The sequence below is a fragment of the Paramisgurnus dabryanus genome, chromosome 8 (assembly GCF_030506205.2).
Source record: "Paramisgurnus dabryanus chromosome 8, PD_genome_1.1, whole genome shotgun sequence".
NCBI lineage: Eukaryota > Metazoa > Chordata > Actinopteri > Cypriniformes > Cobitidae > Paramisgurnus > Paramisgurnus dabryanus.
Window position 1 is genome coordinate 13,767,720 of NC_133344.1, and position 14,306 is coordinate 13,782,025.

Genomic DNA, 14,306 nt, shown 5'->3' on the forward strand with positions numbered 1-14,306 from the left:
AAATTTAGCAAGGGATGTAGTGTATTGAGTTGTTATTAAACTCTGGTACTGTTTGGCCATTGTAAAAATAATCCAAGTGATAGAATTTTATCTACGCATATGGATTGATGGACAGTTTTTTATTTGTCAATGGTGTGGGGGTGTGGCGACCTCAGCTCATTTCAGATAATAAAGTAACAGGAGAAAGAGGGTACATCGCCTCCTTTTCATACTGTTTACACCGAATTACAATATTTGTTTTCGATTTCACTTACATCATTTAGACATTCCAAGCACTATGGATAATGACACATGCCTGGATAAGACGCACGCCTTTGGTGTGAGAGACTCGGGTTCGAATCCACTGTGACACACCATTGTGTCCCTGAGCAAGACACTTAACCCCTAGTTGCTTCAGAGGCGTGCGACCTCTGACATAATATAGCAATTATAAGTCACTTTGGATAAAAGCATCAGCTAAATGAATAAGTAAGTAGGTAGTTCTCTAACACATCCTGAAGTTTGACTTCTCAGAGTAAATTGGGTTTAAATGTCAGGAGTTTCTGTCGGGACGAAAGTAACACTTGTTTCTCTTCTCCTGCTGCTAATACTGTTGCATTATGTTGGAAATTTATATTATTCTAATTTGATTTAATTTAATTTATATTGATTAAATTTAAAAAATATATTTTCAACAATTAAAGCTTGTACTATCAGCTTGTTTTTGAAACATTTGATAAAACTGCAATTTAAAACGAATATATATATATATTTTTTTTTTTTTCATTTACATATTAACAAGGTCAAAATGTATCTTGTTTTGTTGTGGTACTTTTGACTCACCTGTGTGTTACTTTCGTCCCTGCTGGGTCAAAACAACAATGCGCTATTATGTTCAAAGAGAAATTATACTGAAGTTGTTTTACATTTGTTCCAAATATTGATAGACCACACTTGTGAGTCATTGACAATATCAGAAATATATCTCTGTCTAAAACTTCATCTTTTAAAATTAAGTTTTTCTGAAAAATTTTACTTTTGCCCTTGCTCTTCCCTACCTCTTTGGTGATGGTATACGGGCCGCAGCTGCATCATTTGACCTGTGAACATTAACACATACATTAATTTATGGTGCTACTATTTTACGTAATGGTTGCTAAGGCCCAGATGGTCATGCGGTTTCTAGGCATGTTCTCATATAGCTATAATTCACACATACATTATAAACATAGCTAACCAGAGCTAAAGTGATACTGTCTCGCTCTCACAAAAATACATGTTCAATCATTAGCACAATATAGTGTGATTATATTTTCATAATTGCTTTTAAAAGTGATCATCATACAGCACATGAAATGCAAGACAGTATGAAAAGCTATGCTTGCTCAACGAAACTACATCATATCAGTGTATGATGAATAGGCTACGTCATTCAAACTTTTCCTAAGTAACCCTGATGTAACACACATGTACCTGTTACACTTCTTGTATATGATGACTCCAGCAAATATGAAAATGAGAAGCAAAGCAAATGAGGGGGCTAGAATGTAAAGCCCAGTTGTCTTCATGTCAAAGGTCCTCAACTCGGGTTTCTGGGAAACAGCTAAAGCAAGTAAAAGAATGAAGTCATTTATTGGTCATTATGATGTATATATCATGTAACAGCTACAGGACACATGTGAAACACATACATTTATTCTGGACTGGAGTCACTGGTTTTGGAGACTCTGTAAAACAATCTGCAGACAAATATCTATAAATGATAAGACTTTGAAAGTAGGGAAGGGTTTTCTAGCCCCACCTGTCCCCAATCGCACCAACAAAATGGTATTCAAATAGGCCTAAGTTTAACTGTTGAAATTGTTATATTACATTAAACGATTCCGTGTCACAAATATATTTATTGTTAACTTTTATACCACTACCGCCTATAGCGCCTCTCCACATTAAAGTTTTTGTTCTGCTTTAATTAACATTCTGATGCAAATGTATTCTTGTAGGCTATGGTTTCACGTGACATTTTCTTCACAGTCTGATGCTGTTTTAAGTTAGGCTTATATTTAAATGTGTAGTTTTGAATGTATGGGCAATAAATAAAATAATTAGAGATGTGCAAAAAAATGACTACATTTACTCTAATTTGTCACAATCTACTTGTAATGTTACTTTTCCTCACTAGTGGGGCCCGCAGCACACTTTGAAAAACACTGCACTGAAGGAAGTGGAAGATGAAGACATTTTTTGGTCATCATGATGTATATATCATGTAAATAGCTACGGGACAAATGTGAAACACTTACATTTATTCTGGACTGCAGTCATTGGTTTTGGAGACTCTGTAAAAGAATCTGCAGACAAAAATCTATAAATGATAAGACACAGAGGAATCGCACACATCGTGTATGATGTCTTGAAATCACTCACGTTGTACATGTAAGACAACAGATGCTGTGATTTTCTGTCCAGAAATATTTGTAGTGCAGATTAATTTCTTCCCATCGTCTTTCTTTGCCCCCAAAAAGGTTATGGTGGAAAAGGTGGCCAATTCAAACCCTGTAAGTTGTTTCTTTCCATCTTTGACCGGCATATTCTTAAAGTTCCAGGAGAGGATCGGAGGATTCTTCAGGCAGGAATGGTGGACGGTACAAGTGAAGGTCTTTTCAACACCCTCTATGATATCTGCTGCCAGTTTAGGCTCAATGGTTATACTAGAATAGACACCTGAAATTATAAGCAGTTGACACAAACATCAAACATGATTTTAAAACTACAAGTATATAGATGTATGCTTTTAAATGCATATGATTTTTAAGTTACATTTTGCATTTTGTGATTTTGTAGCTCTTGTTGTTATGCCTCCATGATGTGTTACAGTACACTCAATATCTAAGCTTTCAGTCTTCACAACACCGGTGCGTGTCCGAGTGGTTTTCCATTGACTGTTTTCCATAAGGACATCATCTATTTGATCAGATCCTTCAATACCCTTCAGAATGATGTTTGGTTTGCTGTATGGACAGGTGTGTAAGGTGTAACACGCTACTGTAATGCTGTCACCGGTCTTTAAACCTCCGTAAATATTAATGATGGGCTGCTGTGGATTTGCTACAGTAGGGAAATGTGTTACAGTTAGCCAGCCAATGATTCAGTTGTAATACCACTTTCAAAACAATATTATTAAGATTAAAAGAAAATGTGAAGTATTTACGCACTGTCAACAATAATCGTGGAGGTGACATCATAAAACTTATAGGTGCTCTTAACAACATTTTCTGGATCAATCCATGTATATATTTTTTCTCCATTGTGGGACGGATCCATGCCTTTGATCAGCAGACTACAATCCCGATCTGAGTCTGTATGCCTATATATGTCAGTTTTTCCTTTGAACTTGTAAATAACTTTGCCTGGATTCAAGGGATCATAAACTATAGGGTAGCCACGAGAGACCCACTTATACCACACAACTCTACGTGGGTTAGTTGGTGGGTTTGAAGTGTAAAAGTAAGAGCACGGTATAACCAGACAGGAACCTTTGAGGCCATGAATTTCTGATGGCATTCTCACTTCCCAAGCCAAAGTCTCATACAGCAAAACACCTGTGAGAAAAAACATGAGATAATATTAAATGGGACATACCATGAAAATGTGACTTTTTCCATGTTTTAAGTGCTATAATTGGGTCACCGGTGCTTTTATCAACATAGAAAATGTGAATACGATTAACCCAGTAACTTTGTTTTGGTAAAACATTCTCTGCAAGCATGTGAAAAAATATCTCATTGAAATTTTGCTCCCCTTGTGATGTCAGAAGGGGATAATACCGCCCCATAATCTGCTCATTAGCTCATTTGCATTTTAAAGGACATTTTTGCCGTTTGTTTATGTATATTTTATATATATATATATATATATGGACTGCATGCAAAATAGCCTTTATTGTCATATTACCCTATCGATTACATGTTAATGCAAACTTCTGAATGTGAAATTTGATATAAACTTTATATATATAACTTTATATATTTTTATTCCTTTCTGGTCAAAATTTGTGCACAATGGGAACTTTTGGCATAATGGGTAAAGCAAAGCAAAAGTTAAATTTTACTGAGAAAAGTTTATTCAGTAACCTGAAATAAGTTTATTACTCAGTTTATAGCAGATTAGTTATATAAATACATGTACGCCTGTATATGAACATGTCCTCTGACCAGTGGCGTAGTGCACATATGTGCAAAGCAGAGATGCCCCCCCATAACATTACATTACATACGATTCATGGATCAAATAATTTTCGGATCAGCAAAAAAGGGAAATAAGGAAAAAAAGGACAAATCAAAAAATTAACATATCAAAAAATAAAAAAATACAAATAGTAGTATTATGGTAGAGAAATAAAATCAAATTAATAATAACATTGTTCTATAAGTTAAATATTATGAATATTTTAAGCTACAGAAGTGATTTTTATTTTGTACTGCCTTTTTAAAACAGAATAAGTGCGGATACATTGCTTGCGAAGACTGTGGAATTTAGAGATAAATTTTAGGTGTATGTCCTGTCAAGCGCAGATATATGTTGTTGTTGCATGCTTTACATTTGACCATCTTCTTGCGCTCAAATTGTTTAAAATGGCTTGAATGCTAACATTTGCAAAATGTAGAAACACATTCAAATGATAAACATTCTATAAAATAATTATATATTTCTGAATGATGCGTATGTGAGCAATTATTATTAAACAGATTGTGATTATGAACATGGGAGTTTATCATCCCAGAAAGCACCAGTAAATAGTACTGGGTAATATTTGGCCCTATTGTTTATTCTGTGTAATAACTTGACTGTGATTGAGAGTAAGGAATAACATGAATGTCTTTTACTCTCCTTTAATTACTGGGTTTTACGAGTTTTATGTTTTATGAGGGCAGGGGTGCAGAAAGTGCGAGAGGTTGTGTGTAGGTCTAAGGTGAGACCACATGTATAGGCTTATTTCTCAGAACAAGATTTTTATACCTTGTTTGCTGCTCACAGGATGTTGTGTTTTTTATATATTGTGTAAAGGCCGCTTTGAGTATTTTTGGTAATTGTAGCGAGCACTTAACAAACACAGCTGGTGAAAATAAAACACCTGGAATTTTAAAGACTGCTGAAGTTATATTCTTCCTTTATTTCCTTTCCTCGGCCTCTCCAGCAATACATACAGTACGACACAGCTAATTATAATTTATGCAGGAAACTGTTTAGTGTCAACCAAATGAGAAAATACTTGAAAATAAATTAAAGGAGTAACAATACAATGTGCATGGAGTGTATGATGGTTACAGCCCTAGTTTAAATGAAAGTTAAAAATTATGTCTGCCTGTCTGAGACTATAGGGATTAAAATCTACTTTTATAGATTGTAGAATCAATTACACAGACATATTTATGACCTAATATATAGCCTGAAACTTTTTACATTTTTTTTTACCTTTCTCAGCCAATTTAACACAAGGTTATAATTACACTTTAAAAGCTTTTCATACCTTACAAAAACACTTTTGACAATAAACCTTTTTTGATAAATGATTGAAAAAAGTTCTCTACCGAAACCTTTGCTTCATGAAATCTTTCACTGCAGCTTTTAATGTTGATGTTGTGAGCGCGGTCTTTCCTGTGACATTGTGCTTCAGACAGAGATATGTCTTGTTTCTTTTAAACTTGGAGAATCACCTTTCAGCAGTTGCAACCGTCACAGGTAAAATAAGAAACAATCTGCGTTTAAGGTGTCTTGTACATGTGACAACTGTTGCACAGAAAACAAAAACCATAAAATATGGTTGGGATTTTGCAGACGTTGATCCTTGCAAAGTTCATCAAAATGCATTGTAATGCACCTTGCACGCTTTTGGGAAATGAAAAATTTATGCTTAACGCCTTAAAAGTCATAATAAACATACTTTTGTTCAATTGGACAGCAGCACACATGGTGAGTAAATATTTCTTTATGTATTAATTAACAGAGAATTTCCCTCACTGCAAAGATTAAAAATTTGAGTTCAATTTAAATTCATTGGGGCCCTCAATGGGGCGGGGCCCCAACACACTGTGAGGTTTGTGGCAAAGTCCCCTTCACCAGTGCCTTTGACAGAATCTCTTGCCCCATAAAAATGCATGAATAGAAGTAAAATGACACGGTACCTTGAAACAGAAGATATATCAGTCCTTTCATCCCTCGATCACAATGCTGCTTCTTATATAGAAAAATCCCACTTATAAACTGCAAACAAGCACAAATATTAAAGAAGATCCCAAACAAGAGGACTAAATGAGAACCACCTCAAACAAAATAACATAGAAGAAAGTAAAAAAAGAGTAACAAATGCTTATTTTGCTTAGCAGAAGAAAGAATGCTGTGTTTTTTCATAAGTTTTAATATATGTAGTGCTCTGATGTTCACGCCCACCTTCTAAAGGATTTCCTTTTTTTGTGGTTTACAGGGGCGATTAGGATTTTTATTTTAGGGAGGTTCAGCCTCCAAATGCGGGTATAATAAAAAGAATAAGGAAATAAAATAAAATACATTAAATACAGTATAAGTTTAGGCCTATATACGAACAGTTGCAGAGCAAGAATTAAATGGGGTGGCCAAGGCTACTTTATGGGGTCCATAGTCCATGAAAGAAAACAATGCAATCTCATGATTGCTGATTACTTCATATTACCCCACATATTCCTATAGGCTACTCCACTGACTGCATGCATTACTGGCACAGATGTTAACATGAAATGCTTAAATGTAAGCTTTTCTGCCAACTCTCTATCCCTCTGCAGACCTCTATGAACCACACTACATTGCCACATTCCCCCACCGTCCGACTCGGGCCGACGAGCTGTCCGGTCTGCAGCCCCCCATTTCTGGAGAAAAAGTCAGCCACAACTATCTGTACACCCGGCCTGTGGACCACTTGGATTTTAAAAGTCTGTAAATCTAGATACCAACGTTTGATCCACGCATTGGTATCTTTCATGCAATGGAGCCACCGCAAAGGGATGTGGTCTCAGCAGTTTGAGAATTCCCATCCCAAAATATAATAGCGAAGGGTGAGCCCACCTGAGGCCAACTTTTAGTGGCTCACTCTCCTCACCATTTATCTTCTGGGACAGGACTGCACCCTGTCCAACACGTCAGTCTAAAACAAGAAAGGGGGAGAAAAATCAGTACAGTATAAGAGTGGACTGCCACACTGAGTAGCCTTTACCTGTGTAAAAGCCTGCTGACACATCTCCGTCCACTGGACCAAGTCTGGAGCTTCCTTTTTAGTGAGATCAGTCAAGGAGCTGGTGAGGTCTGAATAATTAGGCAAAAACCTTCTACAGATGTGGCCTTTAAAAATGCGCGTTTTCTCCCGCGGCATTCGCCAATTCGTCTCGCAGAGTCTCGCAGCATTCTGCAAGTGCTTTCGGGGGGGCTACTTTTCATTTTCCCTTAATGTGTTTCGCTTCACAGAATATCCACCAGGTGGCGCATAAAAACATTGCATTGCGTTGTTTCCAGAAGTTAATAAGGGCATTGCTGAATATTTTACATTGCTACTGTATTAAAACAGCAAAGTGATATGTCAACCCATTCTTGCCAGCATAACAGCGCATACAACTATTAAGATACGTGCAATGCGAACTTATAGGAAGTGCAACAGAGAATTTAGTGTGAGCCTAATAAACGCGACTCTATTTACAATGAATATCTTAATTATTTGTGTTGTCGAATTTTGACACCGTTTCATTGTTTGTTCATAATATTTATAATTGTCAGTTTTTCTAAAAGTATCAATATTTTAAAGAGATTAATGTGGTATAAAAAAAGACATGTTTTAAAGTTAAAAATGTTGTAAAAAATATAGTAGTATTCTTATATTTTAAGAATAACAATATGATACATTTATACTGCGCTAAAATGCTTCACATATGGAAAGAGGAATTCTTCTCAACCACCACCAATAAAGTTTACAAATTATTCTTTAGAAAAAAGGCGTTTAAACCCGGGCTGTACAGTTGGCATATGATATCTTTTTTATTTCGTTTTTACATATTTATATTTATAAAATCTTTAATAATAGGCTACCTTTCTTGCGCATATGCAGTCAGTGTTTCTACGTAATTCATAATTGTAAAAAATATTATTGTAAAATAGAATATCACTAAAATAATTTATTAAAGTAACTTAATAAAATGTCTTAATGTCACTTCTGTGTTTTTTTAGTTGGTCAAACCAAAATAATTGACGCGAACAGAGAAACTGTGCCTTTTGCGGACGAAAAACACCTCCGAAATGTTGAGTTTATGAATATTTACAATATGTACTTTGTGAAATGTGTGTGTAAAATAATCAATTTTATAACATGTGGCTGTAGAGACAAACACGCCGCATCGCCTTCCAGATATCTTACACGTTCGCATTCAACACTTTTCAAAACTTATTTATAATAAATCTAATTAATAATTATAAATTATGACATGAGAAAATTAGAAGTGTGCAAAGAGCCAATTCAGATATTGTTAATTAAAGCTGTTTTATACACCTTTCTGCCTTGTTTAAATTAACAAGCATTTTATTTGCCACTGTCAACACGTTTTGTGATTGATTTAAAGATTTATTACAGAAACTTATATGAAGCAAAGCTATTGTACTAAGCATCTTTATATATTATATATATATATATATATATATATATATATATATATATATATATATATATATATATATATATATATATATATATGTTATAAATGTTTTAAAAAATATATTAGTATTCTTATATATTAAGAATAACAATATGATACATTTATATTGCGCTAAAATGCGTTACATATGGAAAGAGGAATTATTCTCAACCACCACCAATAAAGTTTAAACATTATTCTTTAGAAAAACGCCTCCGAAGTGTTGAGTTTATGAATATTTACACTTACAATATATACTTTGTGAAATGTGTGTTTAAAATAATAAATTTCATAACTGTAAAGACAAACACGCCGCATTGCATGATTTTATAAATACCGAGGTCCATATAAGTATTTTCCAGGGCATGCACCCCAGGAAAAAAAGCTTCTTATTTCCCTGCTCTACATATATGAATTTTAATAGGCTAAATCAGAAAACCAAAGAATCAAATACCTATAGATTTCAAACCATGTCAGTATGCAGAAGACTTGTGTTGGTCATTAGGAATACATTGTAATAATTATTTTACCATCCTGGGCACACTGCTGCACACTTTCTCTTCTTTTGTTATTTATTTAACTTTAATGACTTCAACAGGTACTGTTTATTAGGCTTTAAGACTGAATGCAATAAAATGTTTAAGCCAAAATATGAACATTTAAACTCCGTGCACGCGCGCTACGGGTGGATGAAGCGTTGTACCGAACACGTGATGCATCGCGTTTTCAAGTTCAAGCTTAGCAGAAGTCCAGTGCAACACAGGGAATCTAATCATTATACAGTTAAAAACATATCTTCAAGAATTAAAGGGTGGCGTGGAATGTTGTTAATAAACATGCTGAATAAGGGAAAGTGAATTACTGGAGGGAGAGAAAGCAGCGCATTAAATTTGGACACCCAAGTGCTCAGCGGAATTAATGTTTCTTGTCCTGTCACCTTGACAGTCACTACGGTTTCATATTTCTCGTCAATAAACTGCTGTATAATAGTCAGCGTTTTACATCTCTCTTGCACTTCCACTAACTGCGCATCTGACCTCGGTGTTGCACCTCTGTCTGCCTGGTTTGATTTTATTGGTCATCTCGGTTTCATTTTGACTTCATCTTACTTAATAGACCCTTTAACTGTTTGTACACCATGTTGACATGGCACCGTATGCGTGCGCATTAGGCAATGGAGGTATGGCAAGAATCAGCAGTGAAGCAACCTACCCAAGGCCGCCTTAATGCACGGGCTTACCTGGGCTGAAGCCCAGGGGCCTCCCAAGTTCAGGGGCCTCCCAAGTTCACGTTCATTTTGTTTTTTAACTTGTCAGGTTGTCTGTCAATCACTCTAACTGCACGTTACATGGCTGCTGATTGGTCCGTGGTAACTTACTGTGAAATAAAATATCAGACGTAACAGATTTTTCTATTCCGTGTAATGTAATTAAGTGCGCGTTGTCAACTTGGCATTCCTGCATGTAAGAGTGAGTGTGACAGAGAAACGGGAAATAATCCACCAACAAATGAAAGAGTGATTTCCGAAATTTCATAATAAGCACTGAGGTGCAGGTCTCTCTCTCTCTTTCGCGCGCGCGCTCACTCTCTCTGTGCTCGTACAGCTGCGTCTCTGGCATGCAGAAGTCTCTCCAACAGTGCGCAAGAAACTGTGCCGCCAAATAAAAATGGGGTTCCAGAACATTAATGCTGTTCGTTGTTATAAAGTTTAAGTTTACTCGCGTTTATCAGTGACGCGTGCGCAGCAGGAGCGCTGTAGTTTGACGCGATGTAAGCTCACAGTACACACATCTGGTTTAGAAAGACGACGCAACGGTAAATGTGCAACTCAAAGCGTGACAAGACCATCTCAAATGATCATCCCCTGATCGCACCATTCATATTTATAATCTCCTTATCTAAAGATCTTATATACATGTTCCCTGTCTGTTTTGTGCATATTCATACGTGTTCGTTTTACATGCGTAGTATGCATAAATACTAAATACAATGCATACTATATCTTCAATAGCCTACAAAATAAATAACTGATTAAAAAACAAGATTCTGTCTATAAAGACTTATCTTTTGTTAACATTAATGCATTTTCACATTAAAACTAACTTTAACTTCTTATATTTTTACAACTGTGGTGAGCATTTAGTTAGTGAGTGGCAATTTTCTGCAAATTTGTATATTCTAAAAACTATATAAACATAAAGCTTATAAACATATATACTTTTGGTTTTATTTTCACCACAAGTTGCTGTTTGTGGTTGTTAAATAAAGTGTCTTGTGTTTATGCTCAAGTGGGCTCAGTGATATGTTATTAATGATAATATGGTGTTTTCTGGGTCAAAGAGGGAAAACTACATTTTGTGATGTAGATTACATAGATATTACACTTTTTTTTTTCAAAATGAGACTATAAATTGAGGGTATGGGGGGCCTCCAAAACCTCTCAGCCCCAGGGCCTCACATTAGGTTAAGGCGGCCCTGAACCTACCCATTACACAAAAAATGCACACGGCCGCGCCGGTCTCTGTGTGTCTGCATCTATGAAAAAAATGTGCACCACCTGCATGCAGAGAGCACGCGCGCTGCCTGCACGACATCCAATCACTGCAGTCCCACGTTGGTTTGGATGTTGGGACCGTACCAGTACAGCTCAGCAGTGGTGTAGTCTACTAGGAATTGTAAAGGATTTCCGTATACCCGCTAAAAATAGCGTGAGGATGTGTAACAGCATGGTTTTGTGACATTTCAAACTTTTAGTAATAGTGAAGCACTGACCATTAGCATGCTACACTTGCTACTTTAGCGGGTTGAAATGCATATACATATTAGGCTATATATTTGGTGTGTTTGACTTTCTGCCGAACTGCGCGATCCGATCAGCATATGAAATCCCTATAGCGGCGCGAAAGTGACTGGGGAGCAGAGTGGTGTGGCGCTACAAAACCCACAGGCGAGTGACAGCAAAGTACCGCGAGAGCGATTCAAAGCGGATTTAGCCACGTGATAACTGGAATCGCTCTCGCGGTACTTTGACATCACCAAGAGATCTATACCACTGCAGCTAAGTCACTACATTGACATGGCAGAAGGACAGAATGCCATTTTGTTCTGGGCACTCTTCCTTCACTCTTTCAAGTAGCCTTGGCAGTGCCTGCTTAGTGCTACAGTGGAGCGAGTTTTCAGCCATGGTGGCATCATGGCCAATTTGATCTTTTGAAAATGCAATGCAGTATAGGGGCCTCCCTCCATCTGTCCACAGCATGCATTTTATTTCTGTTGTAAGAGAACTTGACATGACTTGAAACTAAAATGGTAGGACTTTGGACTCGACTTGAGACTTGTTGGCTTTGACTTTTGACTCGACTTGGGACTTGCCTCATCTTTGACATGACTTGACTCGGGACTCGAGGGCAAAGACTTACTTGTGACTTGCATAACAATGACTTTGTCAATTTCAATTTCAATTTAAAGAACTTTATTGGCATGATTGTGTCACTTACAATATTGCCAAAGCATTATACATAAAACAAGAAACATACAATTACACAATATTAACAAACATTAAGGTGCAATTAAGCTAAGGTGCTGGGTGATGGATGAAGTACTACTGCAAAATAAAATAAAATAGAATCAGAGGATATTTACAATATAAAGTTGACTTTGAAATATAAAAATATGAAGTATACAAATGTACATTTATGGAGGCACATGAGAGGTAAAATAAAAGTACTGTACAAGATCAGGGCTGTGGATTATTTCTGATGGTGTGTAACTGATAAATGAATTTAGCAGCAGCTGATGGGTGTCTGTCTTCCCCCAGTAACATCTTCATTTGATCTGAGTCTGAAGATTTATGAAACTCTGGTATGAGCTTTGAGATTTTGTCAAAGTGTTTTTCTCTAAGCTCTTTATATTTACCACAGTAAAGGAGAAAGTGTGTCTCTGTCTCGATCTCGCCACTGTCACAATGGACACAGATTCGCTCTTCTTTTGGGAGCCATGTTTGTCTATGTCGGCCTTTCTCTATTGCCAGACTGTGATCACTGAGTCTGTATTTAGTGAGGATTCGTCTCTGCTTTACATCTCTAACTGTGGAGAGATATTCTGACAGACTGTATCTTCTGTTTAGTGCCCCACCTTCACTTTGTCCCACCTCTGCTTATAGACGTCACATGCCGATTGGTCTGCGCTGCGCAGCAAGAAGCCACACAAGCGCTGAGCGTTGAGTCAAATTATAAGACGAGCGTAAGAAAATGACAGAGGTCTGGTCAGGGAATTAACCCAACACAAAAGTGAAAATGATAGCAATGACTCTTAAGATATGATCTATAGACATGCACATCAGTGTTTTATTTGTCTGGAGAAAAGGACAATTTGATATCCAAAATAGTGTCCAACATAATACTTACTCTATCAATATACTCAAATAAGTAGGGCCTACATGCACTTCTATCAAACGTGATGTGTTTTTGGTGTTGTAATCTGGAACTTGGTGTATATCAAATGTGTTTGTTAAATGTCTCCACATGGAAACGGAATGCCCTCCCCCCGCACAGTCCTGCAATGAGAACCAGAAAAACCGGTTTCTAACCATTTTATTTACATGTGAATAGTGAGAGCACCCCCTCAGGAGCTGTAGCAGGGTTTTTGCGGGGTCTTTATAAGCTTAAGCCAGGACTTAGTTTAAATAGGAAATATAACTAGTTTTAACAAACATGCCTTACTAAAAACATTATTTGTCTGCATTTTGAGGCAAAAAAGGGCATGGCCGCCCAGACCTCTGTAATTTTCTGACGCGTGTCTTATTTGACTCAATGCTCAGCGCTCGTTTGACGACTTGCGGCGCCACGCAGCCCGATCGGACGGCATGTGACGTCTTAGCACCGCGAGACAGTAGGCCTACAGTATGCTTTTGAATAGATCTCGCGGTAGTGTGATGTCACAGGCCAACGGGTTTGCGCTGCGCCCCATTAAGTAAGATAAAGTGAAAATTATTCCTAGATGACCAATAAAATCATACCAGGCAGACAGCAAAGGAGGAAGGATACCTCAGTTAGTGGAAGTAATAGGTTAAATTGGGCCGGAGCGCAGCTCCGCCTCCTCGGGTCCACAACACACCTTGCCGGAGCTCCGGTCCGTCTCCTTCAGCAACAGGGTTTGACGCAAAGCGAATAATAACGTTTTCATTCATAGGCTTCAAACTCGTGCTTGCGGGGCACCCTCGACAAAAATCATTTTGAGAAAATCATGCTTCTCAGAGGTCCACTGTGTTTTTAATCCCGTCTGAATCGGCCATGTCTGTGTTTTTCTCTGACGACCTCTGTAATCTGTAAATTTCAGAGCATTTTACCTACTGTTTCACGCCGAACTCAGAGGTCATCTGAGAAATGTAATCCCGTCCGGATGAAGACGTCTGTGTTTGCTTGCAATATGTTTTGAAAACGCGTTTCTTTTCATGTTTTGGCAAACGTGATCTGCCGACAGGTCTCACTAACGCACGTATAGACTATTGTACTTTATTCCTGAATCCCATTCATTCAGATAGCCTATGGATTTTTTTCCATTCGGCGGAATAAAATAATTAAATGAAGACAGCTGAATATCATACACTGTTAAGACTGGACA

At 37.1% G+C, this 14,306-nt stretch overlaps 1 protein-coding gene across 1 annotated transcript in view; it reads right to left on the reverse strand.

Annotated features, from left to right (window-relative positions):
- Positions 1-1,033: 1,033 nt before the first annotated feature.
- Positions 1,034-14,306, reverse strand: part of LOC135771898 (sialoadhesin-like) — a 28,572-nt gene continuing 15,299 nt past the window's right edge. The window contains exons 4-6 of the mRNA XM_073815555.1: positions 2,404-2,700; positions 1,453-1,582; positions 1,034-1,079 (exon numbers count right to left, since the gene is read on the reverse strand). Coding sequence (XP_073671656.1) covers positions 1,034-1,079; positions 1,453-1,582; positions 2,404-2,700 — 473 coding nt within the window. The remainder of the gene's footprint in view (positions 1,080-1,452; positions 1,583-2,403; positions 2,701-14,306) is intronic.